The sequence below is a fragment of the Tachyglossus aculeatus genome, chromosome 11 (genome assembly GCF_015852505.1).
Source record: "Tachyglossus aculeatus isolate mTacAcu1 chromosome 11, mTacAcu1.pri, whole genome shotgun sequence".
Taxonomy (NCBI): domain Eukaryota; kingdom Metazoa; phylum Chordata; class Mammalia; order Monotremata; family Tachyglossidae; genus Tachyglossus; species Tachyglossus aculeatus.
The window spans coordinates 48884698-48897354 of NC_052076.1; the positions used below are offsets into that span (position 1 = coordinate 48884698).

At 49.6% G+C, this 12657-nt stretch overlaps 1 protein-coding gene across 1 annotated transcript in view; it reads right to left on the reverse strand.

Moving 5' to 3' along the window:
• Nucleotides 1-1114: 1114 nt before the first annotated feature.
• DBNDD1 (dysbindin domain containing 1) overlaps nucleotides 1115-12657 on the reverse strand; it is a 32418-nt gene continuing 20875 nt past the window's right edge. Inside the window, exons 2-4 of the mRNA XM_038753980.1 lie at nucleotides 10576-10725; nucleotides 9065-9205; nucleotides 1115-3617 (exon numbers count right to left, since the gene is read on the reverse strand). Coding sequence (XP_038609908.1) covers nucleotides 3454-3617; nucleotides 9065-9205; nucleotides 10576-10725 — 455 coding nt within the window. The 3' untranslated portion in view covers nucleotides 1115-3453. The remainder of the gene's footprint in view (nucleotides 3618-9064; nucleotides 9206-10575; nucleotides 10726-12657) is intronic.

Sequence of the window (12657 nt, forward strand, 5' to 3'; positions counted from 1 at the left end):
CAAGGGGACACCTTAAAACTAGCAAGATGGGGTTTAATACTTTTTTTTTAATGATGCTACAGAAAGCTACTACATGTACAAATGAAAAGTACAATCTGAGGAAAGAACAGATGTGTGTTTGTGAGTGTGTGTGTGTGTGTGTGTGTGATGGGCGTCTGTAGCTGCCTTTGAATGTTACAGTTTCAAAACGAAGTGAAAATCTTCATTAGGCCACCCCTCATACTGCTCTCGGTATTCGGACCCGCTGGCTTCGTTACTTGGCTGCGCCGGTATCCGGAGCGGTCGAACAAGTTGAAGCAAATCGGGATTTGCACCGCATCATCTGTTCCCTTTCACAGGCCACGGGAAAGCAGGGCTTCCCTCCTGTTCGTGTCTAATAGAGCCGTTTTTGATTAGGAACCAAAAGGAAGCCCCGGCAGAAAGTTAGGGGGCAGTGATGACATGAACAGACAGTTGGTTTGAAGCTGGAAACTAGCTGGCTGTGTACGCTGGAAAACGAGTCCAGTGAGGACATTCTGGAAGCCGAAGCTGGAAGACTCCCGTGGTTTGGGTCTGAGCATGAATGAGACACCCTGGAAAATCCATGCCAGATGGCAGCTCGCCGGAGCTCCATAGCAACGGGAAAGCGGGGCTGCGGTCAAGACCCGAGCCCCAGAAATCGTTCCAGAAGCCTTCCTCCTGTCACTCACTGGCAGATCTGAGTTCTGTTCAGGCTGGATAAAGGGATAAAGCGCAAGAGCCCAGGTGGAGGCTTCAAAAGGGACTTAAAAGGGGAAAAAGAAGACTTGGGCACACAGAGAAGCAGTGTGGCTCAGTGGAAAAGAACACGGGCTTTGGAGTCAGAGGTCATGGGTTCGTATCCCGGCTTCACCAATTGCCAGCTGTGTGACTTTGGGCAAGTCGCTTAACTTCTCTGGGCCTCAGTTACCTCATCTGTAAAATGGGGATTAAGACTGTGAGCCCCCCGGGGGACAACCCGATCACCTTGTAACCTTCCCAGCGCTTAGAACAGTGCTTTGCACATAGTAAGCGCTTAATAAATGCCATTATTATTATTATTATTATTATTATTATTGGGCAAGAACCTCCAGAACTGGCTGAAGGGAGTGGAGGAAAAACGAATTTGGCTTTTTGTCCAAAAAAAAAATCTGCTTTGGGCCCTGCTTCTTCCACTTGTCTTTGAGAAAGCTCACTGAGCAGCAACCTGCAGGGGGTTGTGGGGGTGGTGAGGGGGAAGAATCTTGGCCTCCACCTTCCCCCCTGCCATTTTGCAGGGGAACCCAATCCCTGACCCTCTCTTTTCCTGCAAGTAAGCCCACCTTACCTGCGGAAGTGTCAGGCCCAGCCCTGCTTTCTCAAGACAACGGGTGAGAACAGAATGAGTGCCCATGAGCATGATCGTCCATGAGCCCAGAGGACCACGGGAATTTGATGGCAGTTGCCAGCGCCGAGCTACTCTAAGAGGCTAGATGTGACACGAGATGAGCTAGAGACTGGATCTATCTCCATGAGATCCGACATGAAGATTAACTACAGGGTTAAAGTGGATCGAGTGAATTGAGTCCCTTCTCCTATTCAGTGGCCCTCTAAGGGCGTTGCCGTGTCTCTGGAGGCAGTTTTGGCATTATTTGGTGCTTGGAGTAAGGTAAGGTTTGGTAAGGTAAGGTTTCCTCAGCGTTCGGGTCTCAACGCTGCAGCGGCCGGGGGAAACGCGGCCGAGAGGTCTCAAAGGGTCCGTGAAATGCGGAAGTCGAGGTCCGGCTAAGTCTAAGGGAGGCTTCCCCTAGGTGCCCGAAAGCGCGGCAGGGATCGAATAGCTCCTCGGCGGGTGGGGAGAAGGGATCGGTACGAGGGGCCCTTTTCGAATCTAGAGTCTGAATGCAAATCTAGATGCCTGTCTGCTGTTCTCATCCACTCCTGGCTATCTGCAGGTGAGTGACTTTAGGGTTATCGGGCAGGTTTTAAGCCCCCAACAATTGTGAAGTTGACTTCCTCGAGATTTCACGTGTGGCACCAGCCCAATTCGGGGCCACTTGACTGGAACCTGAAACCCACCCTCCTCCGACACCCCACCTTAGCAACGAGGCAGGTCCGTAGCCCGTAGCTAGGTGGGGCCTAAGCCATTCATCCCACTTTGTATCATCTGGATCTCCATTAGTGCAAAACATCGAAAGCTGAGAGTAAAGAGAAACCAGCTCCCCAGCTTGTCAATTCGGAGCGGCTACTGGTGGAGAGAAGTTCAGGAGGTGGCATCCCCGGCGGTGAGAAAGCATCGACGGAACCAGGATCTCCCCACTGAAACCGGGAATAACCACGGCGTATTTGGATATACTCGTCATCTTCTTGATTAGTGGTTCTTTTCCGCAGATCCCCAAAGTCATGAGCCTTAGCCCGGCCCCAACCCAGAAACAGACGGTCAGCACCAACCTCCCAGGTGATTTGATAAGTCGATAAAACCCGAGTCCCTTGGGCCAGTGGGCCTGAGGAAAGTGGCCAGCGCACATCCAGTTTCCCAGCCTGCCCCTGCGGTGCTTGGGATTGTTCTGGATCTCGCTCCGGTCCTCAAGGTGCCCCGGTTCTCCCCGGGAGACACCCGATGAAAGTTAAGCCGCTTGACCAGGTGACGGGGAGCGTCCCTGTCCTCCCGTAAGGCATCAGATCAAGGTTGTGTGGGTGAGGATCCCACAGAGGATGTGCGATAATCTCGATCCAATGCGCACAAGAAGAGATGGGAGTAAGGCCACTAGAAGGAGACTGTGCTTGTTTCGAAGGATGGCCAGAGGGGCTTTGTGGCTGGGCCCTGCCCCGGCTGCCACACTTCTTTATCTTAGGAGATCCCGCATTGGATTGGAGTTTCTCCCTCTTTCCAATTCGCCTCCTCCCTAAGCTCCCCGCAAAGCAAGTCGGAGGCTCGTCGGCCTGGGCTCAAAAGCTACTTGGAGGAAGGAGTTTCTTCTCTCCACTTTGGCGGACGGGCGTTTCCCTCTTCCCCTTGCTGGCCCCCAACGCAGCGGGCACTCCAGCTCAAGTAGTGGTGGCCGTTCCCTTTGGGTGTGTTTGTGAAGACAGATCTTGGGCCGAATGAGCAGGAAATACTCAAAGGGCCAAAACTCTTGCCTTCTTGTCCCCCCAGGAAACACCCCTCCTCCCTGGTGGTCTTGTCCATCTTCATGGGTCACTGGTGGCCTGGAGGGACAGCTCAGTTGGCAGGGTCCACTTCTAGGTCATCGGGACATGAGGGCAAGCAAGAGTCACTCTCAAACGAAGAGCCACAGGATGGAGAAGGGAGAAAGAGGAGGAATTCGGCATTAGCTATCACCGGTAGGCCAAAGTCTCTCTGGGTTGAGGATTTTTTTTTCAGGTCACAAACTGTCAGGAATCTGCGATTAGTGCAACAGTCGGCATTTCTCTCTTGGCACCTCAGGGAAGCAGCCAGGGCGCAGTGGGCTCGGCCTAGTTTTCCTTTGGTCTCTCTACCGTTAGGAAAGTGTCCACGATCCCCGCCTGCAACTCAGAGTCGCTGAGGTGCTTCTTCTCCCTGTTCTGTTCGGCCTTTGCCCGGGTCCAGGATGGGGAGCGCAGGTACCCCGCTCGAGGAATGGGGTGCGAGTGCAGATCTAGGGGAGAAGGGGGACAGGAGAGCAGGCGTCAGCTGGATCCTCGGTGGGAGGGACCCTCACAGACATTCAGAGATTTTGGAGAAAGCAGCGTGGCCTAGCAGAAAGAAAATGGTTCTGGGAGTCTGAGGACCTAGGATCGAATCCCAGCTCTGCCACTTGCTTGTGGTGTGACCTTGGACAAGTCTCCTAACTTTGCTGTGCCTCAATTTCCTCTTTGGCAAAATGGGGCTTCAATACCTGTTCTCCCTCCTACCTAGATCGCAAGCCCCATATGGGCCAGGAACTGTGCCTGATCTGATTACCTTGTTTGTCACATAGTAAGCGCTAACCAATACTACCATCTTTTACAGGAATCCAGTTTTGTTTTTTGTTTTTTAATGTTTCTTTGTTAGGCCCTTACGATATGTCAAACGCTGTTCTAAGTGCTGGGATAGGCACAAGTTAATCAGGTTGGACACAGTCCCTGACCCACCATCTAAAGTAGGAAGGAGAACAGGTATTCCAGTTGAGGAAACTGAGGCACAGAGAAGTTTAGTGACTTGCCCAAGGTCACTTAGCAAGCAATGGGCAGAACCAGGACTAGAACCTAGGTCCTCTGCCCCCACCCAGGGCTTTGGTCCTTCCCCTAGCCTATGCTGCTTCTCCAATTGTTCTACTATCAATCAATCAATCAATCAATCGTATTTATTGAGCGCTTACTGTGTGCAAAGCACTGTACTAAGCGCTTGGGAAGTACAAGTTGGCAACATATAGAGACAGTTCCTACCCAACAGCGGGCTCACAGTCTAGTAGGAGGAGACAGAGAACAAAACCAAACATACTAACAAAATAAAATAAATAGAATAGATATGTACAAATAGGATAGATATGTTCTACTACTCTCGAGAGCATTATTCAATCCACTGTTTTTCCTTTCTCCAGGTCCAGGCCTGTCAAGGCTCTTCCTGAAGAGACAATTCAGATAATCGGATCAGGTCCGCGTATGCTGGGGCAAGCAATAGAAAACCTTCCCAGCTAACGTAATTAATGCCTAACCTCCCAACCCCGGCAGATCGGTGTTGGCCTGGGTCTAGGTTCAGTCACTAGAAATGCAGGAGCCTCCGGCAGTCGGTCTACAACTTTTGGTCCCAAAAGGATAATTCCATCCGGGGTTTTTCTCTTCTTCAGCGCTGGGAGAGCAAGAGGCCTTTCCTCGACTTGGCCACTCACTGGTGTCCCCAGCATTTCCTGGCTCAGGAGCTTAGGACGGTGCCCATGACTCACCAAGGGGCATATAGTAAGCGCTCAATAAATACGATTGATTGATTGATTGATTTATTGAGCGCTTACTGTGTGCAGAGCACTGTGCTGGGTGCGCGGGAGGTACAGGTTGGCAACATATGGAGATGGTCCCTACCCAACAGTGGGCTCAAAGAAAAACGTGCCACCAGGAATCAATCAATCAATCAATCAACCACTCACCCATCTTACCTCTTTCCCTTCCCCACAGCACCTGTATATATGTATATATGTTTGTACATATTTATTACTCTATTTATTTATTTATTTATTTTACTTGTACATGTCTATTCTATTTATTTTATTTTGTTAGTATGTTTGGTTTTGTTCTCTGTCTCCCCCTTTTAGACTGTGAGCCCACTGTTGGGTAGGGACTTCTCTATATGTTGCCAACTTGTACTTCCCAAGCGCTTAGTACAGTGCTCTGCACACAGTAAGCGCTCAATAAATACGATTGATGATGATGATGATGATGATGGGATCTGAAGTTCTGCTCTTCATCTGGAGAACACATGGTGGACTCTCCAGCCAGACTCTGTGGGACTGTAACACAGTGCTTTGCACATAGTAAGTGCTTAATAAATGCCATTATTATTATTATTGGGAAGGGATCACATAAGAAAGTCCCTTAGCGTGTTCCCCTCATCCTCCCTTTCTGTGTAAGGAGGCCTCCCTCCCCTGCAGCATTCAGCTCCCTTGTTCCATCGGTAGGCCCTGCAGGAGATTGAAGAGGCTGGCTGATCATTAATTCAGGTCACACAGTCCCCTCCTCACGGATGCTCAGGGGATCGATTTACATATTTATTCAATCTGTTTCCTCACGAAGCTGCCGATATGGTCGTATTGTCCGTGCAGCTGTGGCGGGGAGGCTCCAAGCCCAACCGCAAGCCTCAGAACGGCCAGTCCCACGACAGGCACGGGGGCAGATGTGCTGCCCAGAAGGACGCCCGGAAGGCCAGGAGAAAGGATAAGCAACAGCTGCTGTGGATTTCCAGGATTAGATTTCGCCTCCTGCAGCTAACAGCTTTTGACAGCCCAGCCAGCCGGCTAAAAGCCTTTTCACACATCGAGGTGCGCAGAGCTCGGCGTGAAAGGAATAAGGGAGCTGGGCCTTCATCTTGTCCCTGAACGCCTGCGATGACAGCCTCTTTCGGGCACTGGGGCACCAATCAGGCACACCCACCTCCGCTTCCCACTTTTTCTTCCTGCACCAACACAACAGTCATTCCTGTGTTCAGTGGCTACCAATCAATCTGCGCATCAGGCAGAAACTCCTCACCCTGGGCTTCAAGGCTGTCCATCCCCTCGCCCCCTCCTACCTCACCTCCCTTCTCTCCTTCTACAGCCCAGTCCGCACCCTCCGCTCTTCCACCGCTGATCTCCTCACCGTACCCCGCTCTCGCCTGTCCCGCCATCGACCCCTGGCCCACGTCATCCCCCGGGCCTGGAATGCCCTCCCTCTGCCCATCCGCCAAGCTAGCTCTCTTCCTCCCTTCAAGGCCCTGCTGAGAGCTCACCTCCTCCAGGAGGCCTTCCCAGACTGAGCCCCTTCCTTCCTCTCCCCCTCGTCCCCCTCTCCATCCCCCCCATCTTACCTCCTTCCCTTCCCCACAGCACCTGTATATATGTATATATGTTTGTACATATTTTTTAACTTTATTTATTTATTTTATTTGTACATATCTAGTCTATTTTATTTTGTTAGTATGTTTGGTTTTGTTCCCTGTCTCCCCCTTTTAGACTGTGAGCCCACTGTTGGGTAGGGACTGTCTCTATATGTTGCCAATTTGTACTTCCCAAGCGCTTAGTACAGTGCTCTGCACATAGTAAGCGCTCAATAAATACGATTGATGATGATGATGATGTGTAACAAGGCAAGAGACTTCGGCTGTCATGAGCGGGACACGAGAGCGGCTCCTCCAAGGTGACTCTGCCTGCTAGCCAGCCCAGGGACCATCAATCGATGGTACTTATCGGGCACTTACTCTGTGCAGAGCGCTGGACTAAGCTCCTGGGTGAGGACAGTATATGCTGCCAATTTGTACTTCCCAAGCGCTTAGTACAGTGCTCTGCATATAGTGAGCGCTCAATAAATACGATTGATGATGATGATGACAGTACAACAGAGTTGGTAGATGGGTTCCCTGCCCACAAGGTGTTTACACTTCAAGTCTGTGAGCCCGTTTTTGGGTAGGGACCGTCTTTATATGTTGCCAACTTGTAGTTCCCAAGAGCTTAGTACAGTGCTCTGCACGCAGTAAGCGCTCAATAAATACGGCTGAATGAACGAATGAGGAGCTTACAGACTAGAGAATAGAGCAAGGGCCCGAGAGTGAGAAGGACCAGGGTTCCAATCCTGGCTCCGCACTTGTCTGCTGTGTGACCCTGGGCAAGTCTCTTAACTTCTCTGTATAATCTGTATAATGAGGATTAAGACCACGAGCCCCATGTGGGACAGGTACAGTGTTCAACTTGATTAGCTTGTATGTACTCCAGCGTTTAGTACAGTGCCTGGCATGTAATAGTGATGGTATCTATTCAGCGCTTACTATGTGCCAAGCACTGTTCTAAGCGCTGGGAGGTGAGCACTTAACAAATGCCGTTTAAGAAAAAAGAGCTCCTGGAAACTGGAACTTGTATCCTGGTACACTGAGACCCTTGAGGAACTCCACGTAGCACGGCCTGAAGTGAGATTATAATATGTTCACAGAAGTGTAAAGGTTTTTATCCCTTTTTGAGTTGCCCCTGACAAGTGCTATTGATTCAGGGAGGCATCACTGCCTTGGATGAGGGTCCTGCTGGGCCTGACTGAGCATAGACCAGTGACATGGGCCTGGGGTCATCTCGAGGAAGTGGGCATACCTCAGGAACTTCTGAAGGACTATGTTGGAATCGCCAACAGAAAGCTTGTCAATCTGGGAAGAGAGATTCCTGCCAGATCTCTGAGACTGAAATTTAGCGACTGAATGGTACGAGTGAACCGGTAGTTCAATTAGATTGTATCTGCTAACTCTATTGCACTCTCCCAAGCGCTAAGTATTACAGTGCTCTGCACAGAGTAAGCACCAGTCAATACTACTGATCGAATTAGGCCACACCTCCCAGGTGAAGATCAGTCAATCAATCCATCGTATTTATTGAGCGCTTACTGTGTGCACAGCACTATACTAAGCGCTTGGGAAGTACAAGTTGGCAACATACAGAGACGGTCCCTACCCAACAGTGGGCTCACAGTCTAGAAGGGGGAGACAGAGAAAAAATCAAAACAAAACATATTAACAAAATAAAATAAATAGAATAGATACGTACAAGTAAAATAAATAGAGTAATAAATACGAACAAACATATATACAGGTGCTGTGGGGAAGGGAAGGAGGTAAGGTGGGGGGATGGAGAAGGGGAGGAGGGGGAGAGGAAGGAGGGGGCTCAGTCTGGGAAGATGGGAGGATCATGCCGGATTGACGGCAGGAAAGCAGAAGAGGCAACTGAGGATGTAAGACAATCTTGAAACAATCAGTCAGTGGTATTTATTGAGTACTTACTGTGTGCAGAGCACTGTACTAAGCACTTGAATAAAGGTTACCAGCCCACAAAACCACTGACTAGGCTGCACTTTCTGGGAGAAACAAGTACTAAAATCAATGAAAACAACTCCCTTGGAAAATGTATTGGCTTGAGGAGTGGCTCAGTGGGAGAAGCAGTGTGGCTCAGTGGGAAAGAGCGAGGGCTTTGGAGTCAGAGGTCATGGGTTCAAATCCCAGCTCCATCACTCGTCAGCTGTGTGACTTTGGGCAAGTCACTTCACTTCTCTGGGCCTCAGTTCCCTCATCTGTAAAATGGGGATGAAGACTGTGAGCCCCATGTGGGACAACCTGATCACCTTGTAAATTCCCCAGCACTTAGAACAGTGCTCTGCACATAGTAAGCGCTTAATAAATGCTATTATTATTATTATTATTATTACTATGCTGGGATAAGGCATTTCAGAGCTAAAAGTGAGACTTCATTTTTCAGCTAGTATCTTAAACATCGGGGCTCTTACCTCAGCAGGTCAAAAGAGCATCACCTGTGGGAGATGCTGTCCAAGGGCTCTGGCAGGGGAAGGGGGGAGAGAGAGAGAGAGAGAAGAAATGGAGGGAACTCCTGGGTGGCCTAGCCCTCCTCACCTGCTGGAGACTCATTGGCGACGTTCTCATCGTCTGAGTCTGCGAAGACTTCAGCCAATTCCTGGTCAGACATGTCCGTTAGTTCTGTCAAGTCCAGCAAGTCGAAGTGCACCTCCAGGGAGGAGACACTGCTCAGGGGCTCTGAGAGGGAGAGGGCGAGAGAAAAAGGGTGGGGGGAGAAGGAAAGAGGAGGGGAGAGAGAGAGGGAGAGAGATATCCATTCAGCTCTGTCACTTCCTGGTTAGTCCCTCCCTAAAAACAGCCCAACCCAATCAATCAATCAATCACTGGAATTTATTGAGTTCTTACTATGTGTAGAGGCATTTGGGACAGTACGAAGAAGAAGAAGCAGCGTGGCTCAGTGGAAAGAGCCCGGGCTTTGGAGTCAGAGGTCATGGGTTCAAACCCCGGCTCTGCCAATTGTCAGCTGTGTGACTTTGGGCAAGTCACTTAGCTTCTCCGGGCCTCAGTTACCCCATCTGTAAAATGGGTATTAAGACTGAGCCCCCCGTGGGACAACCTGATCAATCAATCAATCGTATTTATTGAGCGCTTACTGTGTGCAGAGCACTGTACTAAGCGCTTGGGAAGTACAAGCTGGCAACATATAGAGACAGTGCCTACCCAACAGTGGGCTCACAGTCTAGAAGGGGGAGACAGAGAACAAAACCAAACATATTAACAAAATAAATAGAATAGATAGGTACAAGTAAACTAAATAAATAAATGGAGTAATAATCACCTGCCCCAGCACTTAGAACAGTGCTTTGCACATTGTAAGCGCTTAAATACCAACATTATTATTATTACGATGCAACAGTTAGCAGAAACATTCCCTGCCCACAACGAGCTTACAGTCTACAGGCTGAACTGTAATGTAATGCAGCCTAAGCTGTTCCCTTCCCTTCCTTGACTCTGGAGCAGGACAGAGTGGGAAGCCAGGGCCCCTTGTGCCCTGCCCTGTCTCAAGGGCCACAGGGCCAAATGATGCTGACATGCACACTCACCTCCATAGCTAGGACCTGTGGGAAAAGCAGAGTTTCCCAAAAATTCCCGGAGTTCTGTAGGAAGTGTCCAGCAATTTTCCATTAGCAAAACCCTGGAGAATTGGCAAGTGGGTCCCTTACAGTTCAGATTTTAGGGCTCTCTGAGAAGAATGCGGCATAATAATAATGGCATTTGTTAAGCGCTTACTATGTGCAAAGCACTGTTCTAAGCGCTGGAATCATCCCCAGTGGGTAGCCGAACCCTCAAGCGATATCACCACTTGTCCGCAAGCACTTAGTTGGAGAGAGGGAGTGAGAACGACCCGCAGACCGGTGATGCCAGCCTGTAGTTCTGTCCTAGACCCACTGTCTCCCAAAAGCTCAGTTTACTAGCATTCCCTCTGGGAACAGGAAAATCCCTGCCCTCTTCTCAGGAATCGGTACCGGTTGATTTACTCCGTACTGTGACCCGGTTCAGGGGGGCTTATCGGAGGAGCGTTCCGGGAGCGCTGGGCTGATACTCACGTCTTCTCTCTGTGACTTGAAGGAGTCCCGGGGCTGGAATGGGAATCCCTCCCTCCTCCTCGGCCAGAGGGGCCCGGGATTCTTCCCCGGGCCCGAGGTGGCCTGGCACCACCACGGTCGTCTGTGCTGTCTGGGCTTCTTTAGTCAATTCTGAAATCAAACATATCCAGAGGTATTATAATAATAATAATAATAATAATAATGGCATTTGTTAAGCACTTACTATGTGCAGAGCACTGTTCTAAGCACTGGGGGGGGGGGGGGTTACAAGGTGATCAATTTGTCCCACATGATGAGGTCACTGAGGCTCAGAGAAGTTAAGTTTATTTTATTTTGTTAGTATGTTTGGTTTTGTTCTCTGTCTCCCCCTTTTAGACTGTGAGCCCAATGTTGGGTAGGGACTGTCTCTATATGTTGCCAATTTGTACTTCCCAAGTGCTTAGTACAGTGCTCTGCACATAGTAAGTGCTCAATAAATATGATTGATTGATTGATTAAGTGACTTGCCCAAGGTCACACAGCAGACATGCGGTGGAGCCGTGATTTGAACCCATGACCTCGGACTCCAAACCCCAGGCTCTTTCCACTGAGCCACGCTGCTCCTCTATTATGCTGAAAGAACGTAACCCATTCAATCAGTCAATCAATCCATGGTATGTATTGAGCGCTTGCTGTTTGCAGAGCACTGTATTAACAGTTTGGGAGAGTGCCGTGCAAAAGAGTACGTATAAATGATCTTTGTCCACATAATAATATAGTAATAATAATGATGGCATTTATTAAGTGCTTATTATGTGCAAAGCACTGTTCTAAGTGCTGGGGAGGTTGCAAGGAGATCAGATTGTCCCACAGTCTTAATCCCCATTTTCCAGATGAGGTAACTGAGACACAGAGACGTGAAGTGACTTGCCCAAAGTCACCCAGCTGACGGTGGAGCCGGGATTTGAACCCATGACCTCTGACTCCAAAGCCCGGGCTCTTTCCACTGAGCCACGCTGCTTGTTGCCTAGTGGCTACAGCACAGACTCGGGAGTCAGAAGGACCTGGGTTCTGGTGCTGACTCCACCACTTGTCTGCTGCATGACCTTGGGCAAGTCTCTCAACCTCTCGGTACCTCAGTTACCTCATCTGTAAAATGGGGATTAAGACTGGGAGCCTCATGTGGGACATGGCCTGTGTCCAACCTGATTAGCTTGTATCTACCTCAGCACTTAGAACGGTGCCCGGCACATAGTAGGCGCTTAACAAATATACTATTATATAAAAAAAAGAGCTCTTGGACTATAAGGAGCTAGAGATTCATTCATTCATTCACTCAATCGTATTTATTGAGCGCTTACTGTGTGCGGAGCACTGTACTAAGCGCTTGGGAAGTACAAGTTGGCAACATATAGAGACGGTCCCTATTCATTCATTCGTTCAATCGTATTTAGTTAGCGCTTACCGTGTGCAGAGCACTGTACTAAGCACTTGGGAAGTTCAAAGTACAAAGATTCCCCAGAAGCTGACCCGGGACGGTTATCCCGGTCGGTGGGTCGACTTCCTCATAAAGGGATCATCACGTTGGACTGATTACAAGCCACAAAGCTGTCTTGTACCTCCTGAATGCTCACACGTGGCCAGGGGTGTTAATAGCCTGACCCTCAAAGAGGAAGTCATTCATTCAGTCGTATTTATTGAGCGCTTACTGTGTGCAGAGCTCTGTACTAAGCGCTTGGGAAGTCCAAGTTGGCAACATATGGAGATGGTCCCTACCCAACAACGGGCTCACAGTCTAGAAGATCGCAGATCCTGAGATCCAGGAATAGTCTTAGGAAAGGGAAAGGGCTGAGCAAGAATGTGACCCTCAATCCGGCCATTATTTACTGCTGTCAGAGTGGATCGTCCAAATCCGACACTCATCCACGTGGCTCATTGAAAAGAGCATGGGCTTTGGAGTCAGAGGTCATGGGTTCAAATCCCGGCTCCGCCAATTGTCAGCTGGGTGACTTCGGGCAAGTCACTTCACTTCTCTGGGCCTCAGTTACCTCATCTATAAAATGGGGGTTAAGACTGTGAATCCCAAGTGGGACAACCTGATCA